General features: G+C 38.1%; 2 protein-coding genes across 2 annotated transcripts in view; one reads left to right on the top strand and one right to left on the bottom strand.

Moving 5' to 3' along the window:
* UNC5C (unc-5 netrin receptor C) overlaps positions 1-14,055 on the bottom strand; it is a 152,974-nt gene extending 138,919 nt beyond the window's left edge. Inside the window, exons 1-2 of the mRNA XM_063310736.1 lie at positions 14,049-14,055; positions 13,101-13,319 (exon numbers count right to left, since the gene is read on the bottom strand). Coding sequence (XP_063166806.1) covers positions 13,101-13,319; positions 14,049-14,055 — 226 coding nt within the window. The remainder of the gene's footprint in view (positions 1-13,100; positions 13,320-14,048) is intronic.
* Positions 1-19,271, top strand: part of PDLIM5 (PDZ and LIM domain 5) — a 705,552-nt gene that overhangs the window by 565,953 nt on the left and 120,328 nt on the right. The window lies entirely within an intron of this gene.

Genomic DNA, 19,271 nt, shown 5'->3' with positions numbered 1-19,271 from the left:
AAATGGTAACCTTAGCTGCTGTTATCAATTCTTATCCTTGTTGCAATAGACAACAAAGCATCATATCTGAATGTTTTACTGGCCAATTAAGGCAGCAAGTGAATGTTGCAAATAATTTCTTACAAACATGAAATCACACTTTTAAATTAACAGGCCTGAGGCAGCTTGCTTTTGTTCAGAAACATACGAACAGTTAAAAGTGAAATAATTGCAGATCTGTGTACAAGCATATATGGAAGCCAAACTTTTATTTTCAGTAGGTGATGGGAGGAAATACATAAACTTAAATGCTTAAAATCAAGCTCAGTAGCCAATGCTTAGAATGTTCCAGCTAGGACTTTCTCTCTCTCTTTTTTCCCCCTTCAGGCTGAGTAAAACAAAACAGTTGAAGCAACTAAAATTTTAGATAAAATGCTGATACACCATTTTAACACAGATTTTCATGAATTACCTGCTAAGTGATGTGTTTTTTTGTTTAAAATACCGTTTTTTGAGGCCTGAATAAACTATATTTCCTCAGATGTTATTTTGAAGCTTCATGTGAAAGAGAAAAGGGGATGATATGGGGCAAATTTAGCACTACTATAATGATAGCAAACAAGAAATCTCTTTATTTAACATATTCAAATTAGTGTTGTTTGTGTGGTTAATTATCTGAATAGCAAATCCTTCAGTGAACTTGAGAGCTCTGTTACCATTGTCAAAACTGTGGTATGGTTGGATAAAAAAACAAACCAATTTGGTTCATTCCTATCAGCACTATTTAAAACCTCAGAATAACTTTCATAACTGACAAGTGCTTGGACAATTAAAAATTTACAGTACTTTTTATAGACAATTAAAGAGTGCTGCTAAAGTAGATGTTGGTTCTTTGCAAGAACTTTGGAATAAAGAGTTGAAAAACCCTACAAATAAATGCATTCTTAGAGAAAATATCCTAGAAGTTGTCTGTACAAAACCGTGAGGTTTGAGCCCGCTTCTGACTCTGAAAACGAAACCTATCCAGAGTCAGAAAGGGAAAACAAAAATTATCAGGAGGGGCTTGGAGAATCTAAACCAGGAAGTGACTCAGCAGAGCAGGAGAATATGCAGACGCAGATTGGACCAACTCTGGAGGGGGGATTTGAATCTTCCAATCAGCATTCGAGACAGGAGAGCAGACAAGTGTGTGAATCAGAAGGCAGCCAGATTGGCTGCAGGAGAGAAAAGGCATGGAAGGGATCGCTTTAAAGGGCAGGTGCGCGAGGAGCAAGCTGCCAGAGACAATCAATCCTTTGAGCTCATAGCACTTGTGGAAGAGTCCTTACCAGCATCAGAAGCCTTGCCTGTAGCCAGCATGGAACCAGCGCCAGTGCCTTCTGTCATTGTGGACCCGCCTCCTGCACAAGCTGCTCCAGTTGAGCCTCCCCATGCCGTCCCTGCTGAGCACAGTCTCACATCCAGCTCTAAGCCTCATTGCATCGTCCCAGCATGATCCAGGTGTGCTCCCAGATTCAAGCCTTGCCTAGACCTTTCAGTTCAGTCCAGTATTGCTTCCAGTTCTCAGTCTTGCCTAGACTCTCCAGTCCAGTCCGGCCTTGCTTCCAGATCCCAGCCTTGCCTAGACTCTCCAGTCCAGTCCGGCCGTGCTTCCAGATCCCAGCCTTGCCTAGACTCTCCAGTCCAGTCCGGCTTTGCTTCCAGATCCCAGCCTTGCCTAGACTCTCCAGTCCAGTCCGGCCGTGCTTCCAGATCCCAGCCTTGCCTAGACTCTCCAGTCCAGTCCGGCCTTGCTTCCAGATCTCAGCTTTGCCTAGACTCTCCAGTCCAGCCCAGCCCAGCTTAACCTCCAAAGCCAAGCCTTGCCTAAAGGTTCCAGTACAGTCTTGCCTAGCCTCCACATGTCAGCCTGGTCCTATCTGCATGCCAGCTCACAGAACCTTGCCTCCAGCTTCTGCCTTGCCACACACTCTAGCTTCACCAAGCCTGACAGCTTCAATCAGAGAGTTAGCTGAATTCTGCCTTGCTGTTCTGCCACAGTCTGATCCTGCAGCCTTGCCTGTTCATCCATCATTGCCTGGGTGGTCTTGATTGGAATTGCTTTGCCTTATTTATTCACCAGGACTTTACTGTTGTAAATAGCGGTTTTAAATAAAGAGTTGATGATAATTCTGTCTGGCCGCCTCATAGTCTGAACAGGACAAAAACTAAGAAATAGGATGGACCTTTATTCCAATCCCAAAGAAGTTTTCTTATGTCAGTTTTCTCCATCTTAATGACAGTATCCAAAATAGGGTTGTGCATGCTTTGAAAATGATACCAAATGAGTTATATTAAAGGCACAGACCTTTAATTAACTAACTCTCTAAAGAAACTTCACTTTTTAGGTTTGGGACAGAAGCCTGAAAAAAGGCACCAATGCTTTCAAAAGGAATGGTCCTGAGGTTCTTGCTTTTAAAGGAAGCAGATTTATCCCAAAGTGTGGAGGAAAATATAGTAGGCATTTAGTAAAAAATACCCATAAGACAGACAAATTTGGCAATTTGGGGCCTTAAGAAAAATTTGCACAGTACAAGTGAATTTACTGATGCAACCAAATAATAACAAAATTAAAATTTATATGATTATAAAAATAAAAACAATTTTGCTTTTTAAAAAGCCTCTTCTGTATCATTTCTGAAGCTTATAATGTAACACCATTGCTTCGTGAGATACACTGGGTACCAGTTTGCTTCTGGGTCCAATTCAAGGTGTTGGGTATCACCTTTAAAGCCCTACATGACATGGGTCAAGGCTACCTGAGGGACCATCTCGTCCCCATTACATCGAACTGTCCCACCCGATCATTCAGAGAGGGCATGTTGTGGACCCCATCTCTAAGAGAATTCTATCTGACAGGGTCCAAGAACTGGGCCTTCTCTGCAGTAGCTCCCGCCCTCTGGAATATCCTTCCCCCAGAGGTACGGGCATGGTGGCTCAGTGGTTAAGGTGTCAGGCTTGTCGACTGGAAGGTTGCAAGTTTGGCAGTTTGAGACCGAGTGCCGTGTGATGGAGTGAGCTCCTGCACTCACCCCAGCTCTTGCCAACTTAGCAATTCGAAAGCATGCAAATGCGAGTAGATAAATAGGTACCGCTTCGGCAGGAAGGTAACAGTGTTCCCTGACTGTCATGCTGGCCACATGACTGCAGAAGTGTCTTCAGACAATGCTGGCTCTTTGGCCATGAAACAAAGAAGAGCACTGCCCCCTAGTGTCAGACACTACTAAATGGGAACTTTTACCTTTAGAGGTACCGCTGGCCTCATCTCTTGTGGCCTCCTGAAAACAATTGAAGACCTGGTTTTGCCAGCTTGAGTGGGGCAGCAGGGGAAGTAATCACTCCTGGGGATGGCTGGTGCCCTAAAATGGCCCTAGATATACATGAGCGGTATTAAAACTGTCATCGCCATCTGGATTTTATATTATCTTTTTATTCTATATTTATATTTGATATTTATTTATGTACTATGATATTTTGATGTTTTGTCTTTGTTATAAACTGCCCAGAGTCCCTCCTTGGTGGGAGATGGGTAGTGGCAAAATTTGATAGATAAATAAATAAATAAATAAATATATAACATCCTAAAACAGTATCAGGTATATTAGCAGCATTATTGGGATCCATAACTGCTAGTTCTCAAAGCAAAAGCCTGAACATTTTTCAGAAACCATGTTGTTACCATTTGGATTGGTAGGTAAAATAAGTGAATTTAATCTGGTGAATGTTTGGCGGTGGTGTGGTGGTAGAGTGGAATGATCTATCTATCATCCATCATCTATCTATCTATCTATCTATTTATCTATCTATCTATCTTTATAAATAATTCTTAGTTTAGTTTTCCACTACATGCTTCTCATCTCAAGATTTTGGGAAACCTCAGACTGTAGACAATGTTTATCTGGTAAATGTACCATATTGAAGAAGAGGGATAATAATACAGAATGACACTCCATTTACTTGTATACCAAGCTAACCAATTTTAGCAGGTTGTCCTTTCCCAATATTAGACTATATAGCATATAATTTGTGGTTCATCTCCCTAAATCACAACCAGCTTGAAGACAGTGGTCAGGAATTATGGGGATTGTGGTACAACACATTAGGAAAGCACCCAGTTGGACTACATTGCTGCAAAGATCTGCAGTGATAGGTGCTAGCTTCTTGGTCAACCTGAGGTTAAAATAATTCCAAAAATAAAGAAGAATTCATTCCTGAGCAAAAATATACATCTGTGACAAAGAGACTGAACTGCTTGGTGCTTTCTGTCATTCAGTGGCTCTTTATTCTCACATTTGGGGATCCCTCAGCAGAGGCTTGGAGGATTGTTAGAAATGTAAAGGAGCAAGGGGAGGAAAGGTCCAAGCTGGACTCTGAAGCAAAGAGGTATTCTTCTTGACTGAAAGTGCCAAGAGTTATTCTTGCATTTGATAGACAGTTCAGTATGGCTTTATCTATGGATAAAAAGGAGCTGCAAATGACACGGAAGGAAGGGAAAAAGAAATAAGTTTGGAAATTCCGTTTCCTAGAAAGTACTGCCTTAAGCAAACTTCAGAAAAATATGTATATTCTCTTATTCCTGGTTCAGTGGATATACATGCTGTTTCTAATGATACAGCTCTTTGGAACCAGGGAATACATCCCAGACTTAGCTTAGCATTCATGCAAAACTAAAACACTTTGAAGCAGTTAAGGAAAGCCAGCGAATCCCAAAGTGTACAGGAAAACATAGTAGCCATTTAGTACTGCTTGCTAGAACACACTGAGAAAATTAGAAATGTTAAGGAGGCCTGTCTGGAGGTTCAGAACCTTAATAAAAATTGGCACAGCAGGGTTATATCTCACCGATGCAATCAGAAAAACGTAAAGTTAAAATAAATGTGATTTTGAAAATGAAAAGGTTTTTCTTTTTACAACTCCCCCCCTCCCGCAACCCCCCCCCCCACATACATTCTACCACATACGTTTTGGAGACAGTATTTTGATGGGAAATGCATTGTTCCCATGTTCTTGATAGTGTGTCACAATTCAGGGATTGATGAAGACATTGTAGAAATAAGTACAATTGACAAAGTGACACGGGGGGTCACTGGGGAGCCTTACTGAATGTCTTTTTGCTTCTTCTTAGTTCATGAAATGCAGAGCAGGAAAATAAGGATAAAATTGCTCTTACAGTCCCTGCACATAAACACATTTCAGTGCCATTTAGGGATCCTATTCCACTGTTAACTTTGGAAGGAAGGAAGGGACAAGAAGTCTCAAAAGTTTCTTCCCTGCCCAGCTCTTTTTTCTAAGGTCAGTGTCAAGTAAAGTGACTTCTTCCAGAGAGGCAGCAGCTTGGAGAATGTAATGTCTGCTCCCAAATTTTAAGCATACTCAAATTTCTGAGTGGCAAGTTGTTTTTAATTCACCACATGACTATTAAGGAAAAAAAATTGGAAAGGAAAGTGAACATCTGAAGAGGATATAAAAAACTACTGCACAACTTCAATAACTTCAGAAAATGTTTATCTTTGTATGCCATATGAAATCCTAGTTAAAACCATTGGTGTCCCTTTTTAAATGAAGCATTAATAGCCATATTGGTTTCTTATAGGAAAATTGGTCTTGAATCTAGTGAAAATAAGGCCCTTTCAAATCTGGCTGCAGACTACAGAGACTTGGGTCAGTGGAGGAATATTAACCAGAGTGATTTTCCAGTCTTGTTTCCAATTTTTTATTCTGGTAGTTCTTCTACTTTAGTAAAATGTGGGATAAATCTGTTATACACTGTATGATTTCATTTAGTTTCTCATTTTCTCCAATTTTAGATTTGTTCCACACTATTTCTGTATAACTTCAGAAATGTGGTTTAAATATTTTCTTTGTGCAATTTTCTCCTAATATTTTAATATTTTCATTTTGGGGTGTGTATTTTCCTAATATACACTTCTAGTATATTTTCATGATTTTTTAAATTGTAAAATGAAAGCTTTATCTTATTTTAAATATATTGTTAATCTCATGCTGTCTGGAACTTACTATCATTACCTACTGAAGATCTATATTGTTTCTCTGCCTTATATTTTTCTTCCAGTTGATGAAGAAATTGCAAAGCTTTTCCTAGAGATAGTAATGGTCCTCTTTCTATTCTCTATTCTTCCAGCAGTGAAGAGGCAGAAAAGAGATGAAGGAAACATGGGGAAACCTTGTGAGACACTGAAAATGATAGCAATCTAAGTGTCAAATATGATAAAGGGAAAAAAAATGCATGGACCTATCTTATATCTGGTAGGAAAAGATGCTTTCCATATTTTATGACTATGATGTTGCTGAAGAACAATAGCCCTGCTGTGAAATACAGCTATCCACTGAAGAGACAGATGGAAGATATATTCTACATTTAACATACTGAAAGAGTGTTGAACATCTTTGGCTTTACTGTTCATGCAGCACCTCTCCTATTAAGTCTGCTGTTAAGCCAGCAGATATGCTGAGAGTACTTGACATGTTGTTGACATGCAGCTTATAAATGCTCTGCATGGGAACTCCATGTAGACCACATTACAGTAATCCAAACAGGAGATGACTAAAGCATCATGGGTCACCATGATCAAGACCTCCTGGTTCAGGAATGGGTACAATTGGTGCACAAGACAACTTTGTGCAAAGATTCCCCTTATCACGGTTGCCACTGCTCTTCAAGCAGGAGCCATGAGTCCAAGAAGACCCCCAAATTGCACACCAGATCTAATTGGGAAAATGTAACCCCAGGCAGAGTTAAAGATAGAAAATCTCCAGAATAGGTGAGGGGGGCTTAAAATCCTCAGCAACACAGTCTTGCCAAGGTTGAACTTAAACCTGTTCTCACCCATCCAGAGTTTTCCAGCACTGAGAAAGGACCTTAACAACATTGTTTGATTGGTCCAGGACTGAGATGTACAACTGTTTATCATCAGCATACTGATGATAAGATACCTGTGTTGACAGATGACCTCCCACAGCGGCTTCATGAAGATGTTAAACAAAGGCAGGGAGAGAGTAGGGCCCCAAAGCACCCTACAAAGCAGAGTCCTCCAGCTCAACCTCTCTCCACCCACCAACACCCACTGGAACTGGCCCTGGAGAAAGAAGGAGAGCCACCATACCACCATGCCTCCTGCTTCTAATCCCCTGAGCTGGTCCTGAAGGATACCATGATTAATGGCATTGAAGGCCACTGAGAGATCAAGAAGGGCCAGGATGGATGCATTTCCTCCATTCCAAGCCTGCCAAAGGTTGTCAACAACCTCAATGAATACTGTAGAACATATATGTACATATGTTTTATACACACCATTGTTAAAGCTAACAAGCTATAGTCCTTCTCCAGACAATTCTGCCAAATGCATTAATCAGTAATTTATCAGGCAATGTAGGAATTCTTGGAAATTGGTCTGCCTGGAATTTATTTGATTAACAAAGTAAATGTAGGAATATTAGAATTCACTGTTTAGAATTCTGGGCAGAATTCTTAGAATTCTTGTTCCATTTTTAGCATGCTGGCTGGTAGCAGTTCTTCAGGCTTTCTGACCAAAGCTTTTAGAGATTTAGAGATTTTTTTTCCCCATACACAACCTATATGTACTACTACTGAGCTATAGTGATTTGTTGGAGTTTGGTGTTCTCTGAGCTTAGCTGTTTTTCTACAGACGTTTTGTTACCAGGGTAGGTTATATCATCAGTGCATGGGAAAGCAACATTTGCTGGTTGTTTACATGTAGTAGCTAAGCCAAAGAGCAGCAACCAACACTTAGATAAGCAGGAAACAGCACCACATAAACAGGGAAGAAACAATAGCTTGATGAAGGAACTATCAAGGAAGAAACCACAACCCAACCAAGACTGGCAGGGCAAGCTACTACATATAAACAACCAGCAAACTCTCCCATGAACTAAGGATGCTACGCTGGTAACAAAACATCTGCAGGAAAGCAACCAAGCTCAGAGAACACCAAGAACCTAACAGTTCAACCCAGAGCTACCTAAATTCATCACAGTGATGATTTGCCTCACCATTTGCACTGTTTTCTAAAACAAATGATGACATCAGTCTACTTGGCTCAGAAATAAGTACTAGAATGACAAAGTCCCAGGCACCAAAACTATTGAGCAAAGTACGATCTTCAAGAACATGACCATTTATACTGTTGAGAAGGGCATCTGATTAAAATTCCAGCCAATGAGATTCTCAAGGAAAACCAAACTAACCTCCTTTAGATAGCATCAAAAGATGATGAAATAATTTACCTTGTTGTGAAAGTGTGGATTGATTGTCTGAATAGGGCAGCAAGATTTTTCAAAATGCCTCTAGAAGGGACATGCATCATTTAAACTTTGCCTGGGCTTTATGGTACATTTCCCTGCTACAGGCACTTTGAAAAGTATCTTGTTTCATAGAGAAATTCTAAGGGAGAGAAAGCTACCCAAAACAACCAGAGGAACTCACATGAGAGAGGAAAAAAAGCGTTTATAAAAGTTAAACAAAAATGCTAAATGAAGGTAATAAAAGTCAAGTTATCATATTTTTTGTCTCTTGATTTACCTACTATAATTCAGTTGAAGCTATACTTCATATTGGCTATTTAAATCATTTATCAAAGTTGCAAGTGTAGCTGACATGGTGGACCATCAATTCTAAATCCTATTGGAACAAATGGGAAAAAAAAATAGGGGCATGTAGAAAAATTCTGCCTTTTATCTGTCAGTTCTCATTTAATATGAAAGAGAATTGTTTTTGGAAATATCATAAAAAGAATCCTTTTAATGAAAGGGGAAGAGGGAGACAATCTTGTATTTATCCTTAGCTTAGAGAGGTCTGTGAGAGATCATGATATTATCATATATACAACAGTCTGCAGCCATCCTTCCCATATTTTAAATGAATCCCAAAGGACAATATCATGAAAGATTGGTATGAGTAGGCAGCCAGGGAAGCTTCAAAATAATGGAAAGAAAATCTGCAGACCAGCAGTAACATCCTCTGCCACCTCCAGCAATCAAGCACAATGAGAGAAATCTCAAATTCTCAAGCAACCCTGAAAATAAGGTAGAAAACCAGAAGCCCTTTCCCTGAGGAAGAAATTATAAAGAATATTCCAGTAGAACATTAGGTAAAAGGTAAAGATTCCCATTTAGTCATGTCTAATGACACACTAGGGGCGGTGCTCATCTCTGTTTCCATGGCCAAAGAGCCAGCACTGTCTAAGGACACTTCCACGTCAGGTGGCCAGCATGACAATTACGGAAATGCTGTTACCTTCCCACTGAAGCAGTACCTAATTATCTACTCGCATTTGCATGCTTTTGAATTGCTAGGTTGGCAAGAGCTGGGGCGAGTGGGGGAGCTCACTCTGCCGTGTGGGACTTGGGTCTCGAACCACTGAACTTGCAACCATTAAGGTACATTTATTTCGTTAATTTGAAATGGTAAAATGGGAAGGATTAAAGTTGATCTGAAGGGCCCTATGAAACAGCATCACGCCAGAGATTCAGATGGCCCTGCCTTCCATAGGGTACTTAAAGCCTGGCTGTTCCTGCAAGCATTTCAGCTGGGAAGTTAACAAGTTCTGCTAGTTGCTTGGTTGATTGCTGCATTTTGTTGTAAATCGGGATTATTTTGACCCTAGACCTAGATTATATGGATTATTGATTGATTATTTTATTGTGGTTTGGTTTTAACCTTCTGTATGCCACCCAGAGTCATCACTATGAGATAGGTAGCCATATAAATTATTTAACTAAATGAAACAGCTGAAAGAGTTTTTATAATTATCTAGAAATTGTTCATTATTTGTCATTGTCCTTGCAGTAATTAAAAGGAGAATCCATGGATTCATTGATCCTTTACAGCATTCAGTCCTATAATTTTGTACTGCATCTGTCAGCATTAAGATACGCAGAAATATTTCATCTTAAATACTTACAGTGACAATAACTTTCCACCTTAGCCAGCAAGTAGATATAAGCCTGTTTCTATTAAAAGAACTGAGCCTCTAAGGGCATAGTTTTTTCCAGTTAGTCTGTATAGGAATTACTAAACCCAGCTGCCTTGTCACTTTCTGTACTCTCAGTTATAGCTGGATTATAAGACATGCTCAGTGCCATGTTTATCAATGAGAAAAAAATGCATTCTTGCAAAGAGAAACAGAGTGAAGGACACAGTGAGAAAAATGAACACGTGAATGCACAATTTTAATCTGGTTTGGCCCTTCCAGCATTTCTGAATTCATGAACATATAACTCTTTGCAGTCCTTTCCAGACTTTCTTTCATCTCTTTACTTCTTTACAATTCCAGATATGTGGCAGTGCCAAGGATGTGCAGCATTAGGCTTTTCTTTCACATTTCTGATCTTCCATCACTGTAATCTCTGACTAACAGATGCCTTTTACTACCAGTGGCATGGCCAGGATTTGCTTCTCCTCACATGGCTTTGCCTTGTTCTTGTCACTGTTTAAGATTTGAGGGTGTAGGGAAAAAAAAATCAGATTCTAAGATGGTATGTCACACACAAGTGAAGATGCTCTTCTTGATATTTGAATGCCAGTGCAGCTATAGCAACAGGACTGGGGAGAATGTGAATTCTTTCTTCCTTCACAGACCAACAACCAACATGAAGCTTTCATAGCACTTTGCAAGGCTGTTTATTGAGAATTAAACCATAACATGAGAAAAATAAATAAACCAGCATCCACAACCACCCGTATTATTCCCTAACTTTCACATATGGCTTAGGCCAAAGATTTGGATGGACGGTGCTTTTCTGCTAGTTATATTACACAGGAAAAATCAGGAGGATTTGAATATTTATTTGTGGGAATAGTGTGATTTCTATGGAAAATGTATGAGCTGTTTAAGGAAAATTATATTTCAGATAAAGGGACCGTTAAATGATACTTTGCTTTGACCATTTCAACCACTCATGTCATCAGACTGGATACTAGGGCTATGCAATCATTTGAAAGACAGGCTTTGCAATGCTTGTTAGCACTAGACAATACTTACAGTACATGGCTGCTTGGAAGGTTGTTGTGATGGTATGTGGTAAAAATCTTGGGAGACTGGGCCTAGAGATGACGCCTAGAGAATGGTCAGATAAGACACTGCATAGCCCACAGCTGGAGAGTGGGTGGGGCAAGAAGCTCAGAAGGGACCCTCCCTAGGGTTGTAAAGAAGACGGTGGGAGAACTGTACTTTCAGACTTGCAGGATTGTTGTCAGCATTGCAGGGTACACCTGATAGGAATCACAACCAGATGAGCTAATTCTACTTTATTGTAAAGCTACATTGACAGAATTTTGCAAGTCTGAAAATACAATCCCCCCCACCCCCATTTATGAGCTTTTATGACAAGAGGTCATTCCATCAGAAACATGTCATTATCCAAGCAGGTATATTAAAAAGCTGTATTCTTTGGCTAAAAATGTATAGACTGTTAGATCTCTTCTTCTTCTCTCCTGCCTCCAGATTATATATGGGCTGACTTTGCCCAGCATACTCCCATAATCATGGGAGACAAATATTGTGTGAACAAAAAAACCCAAACTGTCCTGGACAGGAGATATACAATTTTAGTTCAAAACATCACTGGGATAATTGTGAGTTATACTACCCTTTCCTGATCCATTAGTTGTGTGAATAACAAAACTGACTCAGTCATCAGGCGGTGTCTAATCTACAACCTTTCCACCAAGTTAGAGATGCTGAAAAAACATAGCTCCCAATACTGAACTCATGACTAAGGCATCGGCCAAAATAACCACTCCTACTGCTACCTGGCTGGCCAATGAAGAAGTGGCTACTAATGTAACAAAGCCTTGTCAGTACCTGATTGGCACAAGGACTCATGGGGTATTGGAGAAAACTGCAGGAAGTGGAAATAACTCTGAATTCCTCAAAACAGCAACCTGTCTTCCAGAGTTGTGAAAATTTGTTCTGTACTTTCCCACAGAAATGCTATTATCTCAAACAAAAAATGTTTTTCTTTCCACCAGTTCAACAGTGTTCTTGCTACAACACCTTACCAAGTCTGTATTCTCAAATATTAAAAATATATGGGTTTTTTAGTATTAAACTGAGTTTATGTGAAATTTCTATGCATTCCATGCACTCAGTGGATATTTTTCCTTGAGTAATTAGACAAAGTGCACAATTCCCCCGTGAAAGAAATTGCTTGCTAGCAAGTTATTTTTCATTGCTGTCAAATAGCACAAACCTCACTCTTCCATCTTAAATGTGATCCCAGGTATTGATTATTAATCTTTCAGAAAAGAAGAAGCCCATCATTGACACAAATAGGTTTATAGTCCAGGGGATCCTTTTTCAAGCCTCTTGACTGAGAGACAGGCAGTCAGACAGAAAGATATTTTGGAATACTAAATGTAATGAAGTGAATACTAAATGTAGATAAGTGAAGTCAATACAGTAGAGTTTCTGTGCCCTAAGTAGTTAAGAATGTACATACCATATAATGTCTGTATGTGGATTCAATATCAAAAATATACACCTGAAACAGATTCTATATAGTCCTGTACAGTAATTATGTGTGTATGTGTGTGTGAACAGTTCAACTCGACTTTCTCAGAAGAGTTTCCATTACAACAGCCACCCTCCAGTAAAGTTTTATTCTTATGAACAGAGCTATTAAGCCATGAAATAGCATAGCTTTTGAGCTCTAATTTTGGTACCTCTAATTATATTTATATGATTAGAAATAAGACTGTTTGGATGAGAAAACAATGAACAGTTGAATTGGGAAGAGGGTTAAGGCTTTAGCCTTAATCCCTCCATGAGAACAATCTGCCTGATTTTGCAGGGTTAGAATTATTAAGGGGTATTAAGGGGTACTATGGATATGTTAAAGCATTCATGTCACCCTTTAAACCCCTCTCCCCCAAAATACTGTATGTCTCCAAAATATTTGGTTCTACCTATTTAGGGTTCACCAAAAGGGTGCTGATAATAAAAGTAGTCTGTGGACTTCCATCATTACCTTACTGCAACAGGATTTAAAGTAATCTGTCTACCACAGCCATTATACATTTTCTCAAAGTAATTGCAACTCACCAGAGGTTTCATCAACCCTTTCATCTACAATATGGTCCTTCTGATGAACCCATTCACTGTTGCATTTGAAGTAGATCTGGGTTGCAGGGCTGGCTTTACAGTAAAGGTTCACAGGCTTGTTCTTTACAATGTAAGCTTCTTCAGGCTCAATGAGAAAATGAGGAAGAGGTTCTGGAGGATCAGAAGGAAAGGTTTCTGGGAGCTCGTGAAAAAAATCATCTGTAGGAAAGAATGGAAGGGAAACATTAACACACAGTTCAATAAAATCTAGTTTCACTTCAGTTTTTATTTAAAAAATCATAAAAACATTGTGTCTGGCAGGAGAGGTGTGCTCTGGGTCCTGTCTATTAGGAAGTGCCATCTGGCAGGGCCCAGGAAGATAAGCTTTTCTGTCATGGCACCCACACTTTGGAACATCATCCCCCCCCCCCCCCGGAGCCTTCCACTACGGCTTGAAGACATGGTTGTGTCACCAAGCTTGGGGATCTGTGACAGGCCGACATAACTGTTATGTTGATTTGTTTGCTGGTTCTTTTGGTTTTTACCTCAGCTACAAATTATGCTTGTATTATTATGTTGTCATATGGTGTTTTTAACTGTTGTTAGCCACTCAGAGTCATGAGTATGAGATAGACAGCCATGTAAATTGAAATGAATAAATAAATTCTTATACAGCTGACACACATTCTTTTACTATTGCATATAATTTGTAGAGTTTGTAAATTTTAAGATAGTTTTCCACATCATAATCATAAACCATCAACAGTAATTGCAAAATCACAACTCTCTCTTCCAGTAGATAGATTTAATTTTCCCAACAATATATATTTTTTTATTAACAATTCATGAGATGGACTCCTTTAGAAGAGCATTTTTAGTTGTTTGTGTTAAACTTGGTAAATTCATCTGGAAGTATTTTATGTATCTTTCTGGATCAGCTGCACTTACTTTGCATTACCTTGATAATGTAAACATTTCTTTAATAATGGTAAGAGTATTTTTGTAAAATCATATTAAGTTAAGGATTAGGTTATGCCAGCTTGTGACTACTGCAAGAGCTCATGAATTAAGATTACCTTATGTTTTTCCCCTACTGAAGGAACTAAATAAATGTTTTATTTAAACCCACAGTCTAGGTCTTAACTGATTAGCTCTAATGCATGTGAATATTGAAAACCCAGAAATAGCAGTATTCAAAGAAAATGACAAGAATCAAAATTAGAATATAGTGGTTACATATGAAAGCTTAAAATGTAGCTTTCTTAAATGGGCTGAATATTAGTGTACCACTGAAAGAATATTCCTCCACTTAAATATGTATCAGAAATTAGTGCAAGAATATGTATTGCAGAGCAGTGTTCTTCACCTGGAACCCTCTGAATGTGTTGGGACCCCCAACTCCCTGAATCTGGATTCTTCAGATTCCCTATGATATATTTTATAAAAGAGCCCTGTAAAACTCAGTTCGGAGGATAATGGGAGAAGTTTCTATAAAGAAGCCAACAGTGGTGTCTTCAGGGTCTTGCTGCTTTTGTCAGAAGGATTAAAGCATATTGCTGCATCATTCTACAAGCATGTATGCAATGTTGTGATGTGTGGAGAAAAGGGGCAGGTCTTCCGTTGTAATGCTGCCACTCTACTTGAGTTTGTTCCCCCCTGTTCTTCTGTGGACATCACTGAAAGCCAAACTCAATCATTAAGAGCATGTTGCTACCAATATCAGTCATTTAATCTGGCAACAACAATGAAAACCAACATACAACGCATATTACTGAATGCTATTGTCTACAATTTAATACAAAGGGTGCGTCTGTGTGTTTTACTTCCATTACCTTCAGTGTAACTAATTAAGAAATCAGTGTTGGGTGAAATCATAAGTGCTCCACTTGTAGATATACAAAAAAATGAGCATCTGTTTTCACAAATCATTTTCTTGAAGAATTATGTGTGTGTATGTTGTGCAGGACTGTAGCTTTGGAAAATCAACTGATATCACAGAACCAAGGAAAGTTAAAAGGAATCCTCTTATTTGTGATCTAATAACAGACTTTGACTTTTTCAATGCATGTCTTTCATTAGAAGGGGAGATTTACAGAAAGTAACTTGGTAAATAGTTGAAAATGAATAAGTGTTCAGATAGGCCATTTATTCTCCATATTAAGACTCCAAAAACCCCTTCTTCTTTTCTGAAACAAAAATACAGCAATTCATTAGAGGAGTCCATGGCTTCTCATTGATTTTAAAATATCTTGTCAATATGCAAGTGCATTTGAGATACCTAAAACAAACCATTGAGATACCTAAAACAAACCATAAAAGGATGAGGGAGCAGTCACTATTGACAGATCTCTGAGTAAGCATCTGATAGTCCTAAAGGTCTTATTCAATCTCTTCTATTCTGCTTCTGAAGCAGTTATCGTTATGTGCAGTGACGGATGCCAGCGATGATCAATAAAGCACCACAGAATATCAAACTAAAAATAATGCAGAAGGTTAGCTCCTCTCTTTGTGTCAGTTTTCATGAAGATTAAATGTCAGACAACTACCTTTTTTTACTCTAGATATACATATATTTTCCGGTGTCCAGAATTACAAAGGATATGAAAAAAACTTTTCCTCCTGGCACAGCTTTTGTGGAAAGACAGATAAAGAACAAACAATGATGGATGAAAGGGATTGGATAGATTGCTATCATGATATCTATCTTCATAGCTTCAGTTACACTATATCTTTATTAGAGATGTGTAAAGTGAGAGAGTTATGGTTTCATGGGCCTTCAGAGTTTCTCAAACTATATTGGAAAAGTACAGATGGTTACACCGTAATTATAAATAGAATATTTAATAGTTGGTGCAACATAAGTCACTGTTTTAAATCGCTTTGCTGTTTATGAATGCAAGTTGCAATACCATTGGGCCAAGTACCATCAAGAAATAATAATAAAAAAAAACAGAAACAATAAGAAATATTGTTCCTTGTGCTTACATATTTTTGTAGATTTTTAAAAATTATTTAGGAAAAATATAAAGTAGTATCATGGTAAACTTAATTTTTGTTCTGAGTTAAATTGTCTTGATTTAAATAAATCAACCTTTTAGTTATTCTCTATAAAAAGAATGAATGGGATCCAGACTCAGTCTTACTTACAGTAGAGTTTTTAAAATCAATGCAACAATGTGATACGACTAAGAAGTCCTATTCATTTCACTGGATCTTCTGAAAGTATGATTAACTCTGGATTTATTCCATCCTAAGGCCTAAAGTAGGAAGGTCTGTAAAAACTCTTCACATGCACAGGAGCATAAGTCAAATTTCTCTTAACTAGCTCCAGGCCACATCTTTTTCTTCTGATAATTTAGCTGCAAATCAGTAAAAAAGACAGATGCATACATATGTGGACACATATGTTTTATAATTAAGCAAAAGTGCCATTCTGGATCTTGGCAACTGGAAAAAGAAATGTAGTTATTTTCATTGATGGCTCCCAGCATACTTATTACAATGATCAGTATCCTACTAAAGCAATATACAAAAATGTCTTCTTAAAGATCTAAAATTTCAGTTTTTCTGATCCAAGTTGACTGACCAGGACCTTTGTTGTTGCCTAAATGATCCTTTTCAACACTTTAGTTTTTTCAGTCAAATGCATTATTGTGATTTATTAGATTTGCCTGCCCACTGATATGGCATAGTTAGGAAATGCATTCTGTATAACCAAACCAAAGGCAGTAGTGAATTATTGCAATTAATTTATTTTAAAAAATGCTATATCATCTATACTGCTTGCACCTAATCATGTTCCACTGAAGCAAAAAGAGAAATACTTGATTCTCCACTGTTCAGGGTGCCATTTAGTAGCATAATTTGGTATTTTTCTTATCTTGTCCCTCCTGTCTACCATTGAGGTGTTTGCTGTTCCCCCTTCTCCGGGGACTTTTTTCTCCTAATTTCCCAGTCTGGCATATGACCTTCGTATTTCCTGGATGTTTCTTAATTACCATGACCATCTCTAATGAACCTTTCTGAGATCAGCTAAATTCAGCCCAGTACTCTACCTAACTGGGCTGATTTATCTTAATGTGGGCAAAATGTATGTCTAAATTGGGAAATTCACAGTTACTGGAACATGGGCTAGCCCAGGTTTCTTGGAAATCAGTCTATTCAATAACTCATTTCCTTCAAACAGGAAAAGGGAAAGTAATCAGAAGTAGGTATGAGGATATCTTAAAGAGATATTTAAAAACTGTATTCTTAGGGACACAAATCACATTTTCATTGTGATTTCATTTCAATCAACATTCAGATGATGACAAAAAGACTAAACTTGTATTCCCAACAACTATTGGAATATTTTCAGTAATTTGTAGGATTTATAATTTTTCATTATTCTTAAAGATAATACTGTAGTGATGTGGAAAAGAATATATAACAACGAAAAGATGATTGGATTTTGCTACATCCTATGGGGAAAAAAGAACCGTCAATAATCAGATGGCACTTTCTTGTCTCCTTCAGCATTCAAGGCCTCTAGCCTATACATCTGCTACACACCACTAAGAAGTAATAGGCACAGCCTTATCAGACTGATAGAATCAATGCTGGAAATTCAGTTTGTGCCTTTCAGAGTTCCCAGATGTGATTAGATCTCCTGCAGCAAGAACACAAAACATTGTTTTCTTCTCTCCTAGGCAGCAAGCTATGTTTTAACAAGTCCCCTTCCTATATACACCTCTGATAAACAGTAACATTTGGGGATGAAGGAAAATTAAGATCTGGATATCCACAAGCACAGTTAAAATATACTCTTGTATCTCATGGTTGATATATGATAGCCCTACTCTATGTTCTGTGAAGTACAAAGTATTAATTGAATCTATTTGAAGCAGAATTCAGCCAGAAACCTGGTTTCATTATAAACTGTTTCATAAAACATATGTTTTTGTTTTCCTACTTACACTACAATTCCAGAAAATTCTTTTTTTTTACTTCCCAGATCTCTTTGTCTCTTTCAGAGATGAAGCTATTATTGCCATATTTATAAAGAAAATCCTTTTCAAATAGAATTTACTTCAGATGGTTCAAAAACAATTTAAAGTGAATAAATGCCAAGATAATTCTGTTCATATTTGAATTCCAATCATTTAGTGAAACCTTCACAGTGTGTTACAACAAAGGCAGCTGGAGTTAACTGCATGTTTGGGAGCTGAGCTCAGTTTTTAAATGGTTTGATTAAATGGTTTTCTAGAAGAATATATCCTATTTTGCATGAAATTAACAACTGGTGTTATTTTGAACATATAACGCTATTAGGCAAGAGATAATACATTATCGTTAACATGACTTCATTTTAAAAAATAATGCTCTATCACGATATGCAAAGGTATATGGGAAGTCTAAAATTCTACACAGCAAATTATACCCTGCAAAATAATACATTCGGTATCTTTTCCCATTAGTCCTTTTTTCCGACAAAACAATCCTCTATCAGACCCCGCAATTAACCCATACTTATGGCTGAGCAGAAATCTGAACCCTGATCTTTCTGCTCCTGTTTCATTTACATTTATCTGTTCTATCCTGCCCAACAGCTTAAATAATGTATCACTAAACAAAGGAAAGAACCAAGTCATTCACATCCACAAGGGTATTTAGGATCCATGCCTAAGCTGTAGATTTATTTTTTCTTTCCTCCTTCTGCATGAGGGATGGAAACTTGTGTGGTGTTGTGATTCAGATACAAATGCCTTTTACCTATACCAGAAGCTAAGTATACAAAGAAGGGCAGGACAGGTTTTTGGTGGCCCAAGAATCCATGTAACATTTTTGGAGGAGCGAAGTACTGTAAATCAGGTAGGCTCCCTTTACACATGTGAGCTAGTCTGGGTTTCGGGAAATTGTTTCATTTTGAAAAACTGTAATATACCTAGATAAGGCTCACACATTAGGTTTTATGTTCTTCCATCCTCATAAGACTGTGGAAGCTGCTTTTGGTTTTCAGCAATCCTCTGTTTCTATCTGAAGGCCACAGTGGGCAAAATCAAGATGCAAAGTTAGTATAGTCAGAAGGAAAAAAAAATCAAATTGTTTAATTTTCTTTCAACTTAAACAAAGCACTCTAAACCAATTAAAGAGTTTCATCTCAGCAATGTTCCAGTCTTCTGTATTGCTGAA

Source organism: Candoia aspera, chromosome 8 (assembly GCF_035149785.1).
Source record: "Candoia aspera isolate rCanAsp1 chromosome 8, rCanAsp1.hap2, whole genome shotgun sequence".
Classification (NCBI taxonomy): Eukaryota; Metazoa; Chordata; class Lepidosauria; order Squamata; family Boidae; genus Candoia; species Candoia aspera.
This window is presented reverse-complemented; position numbering and strand designations above follow the sequence as displayed.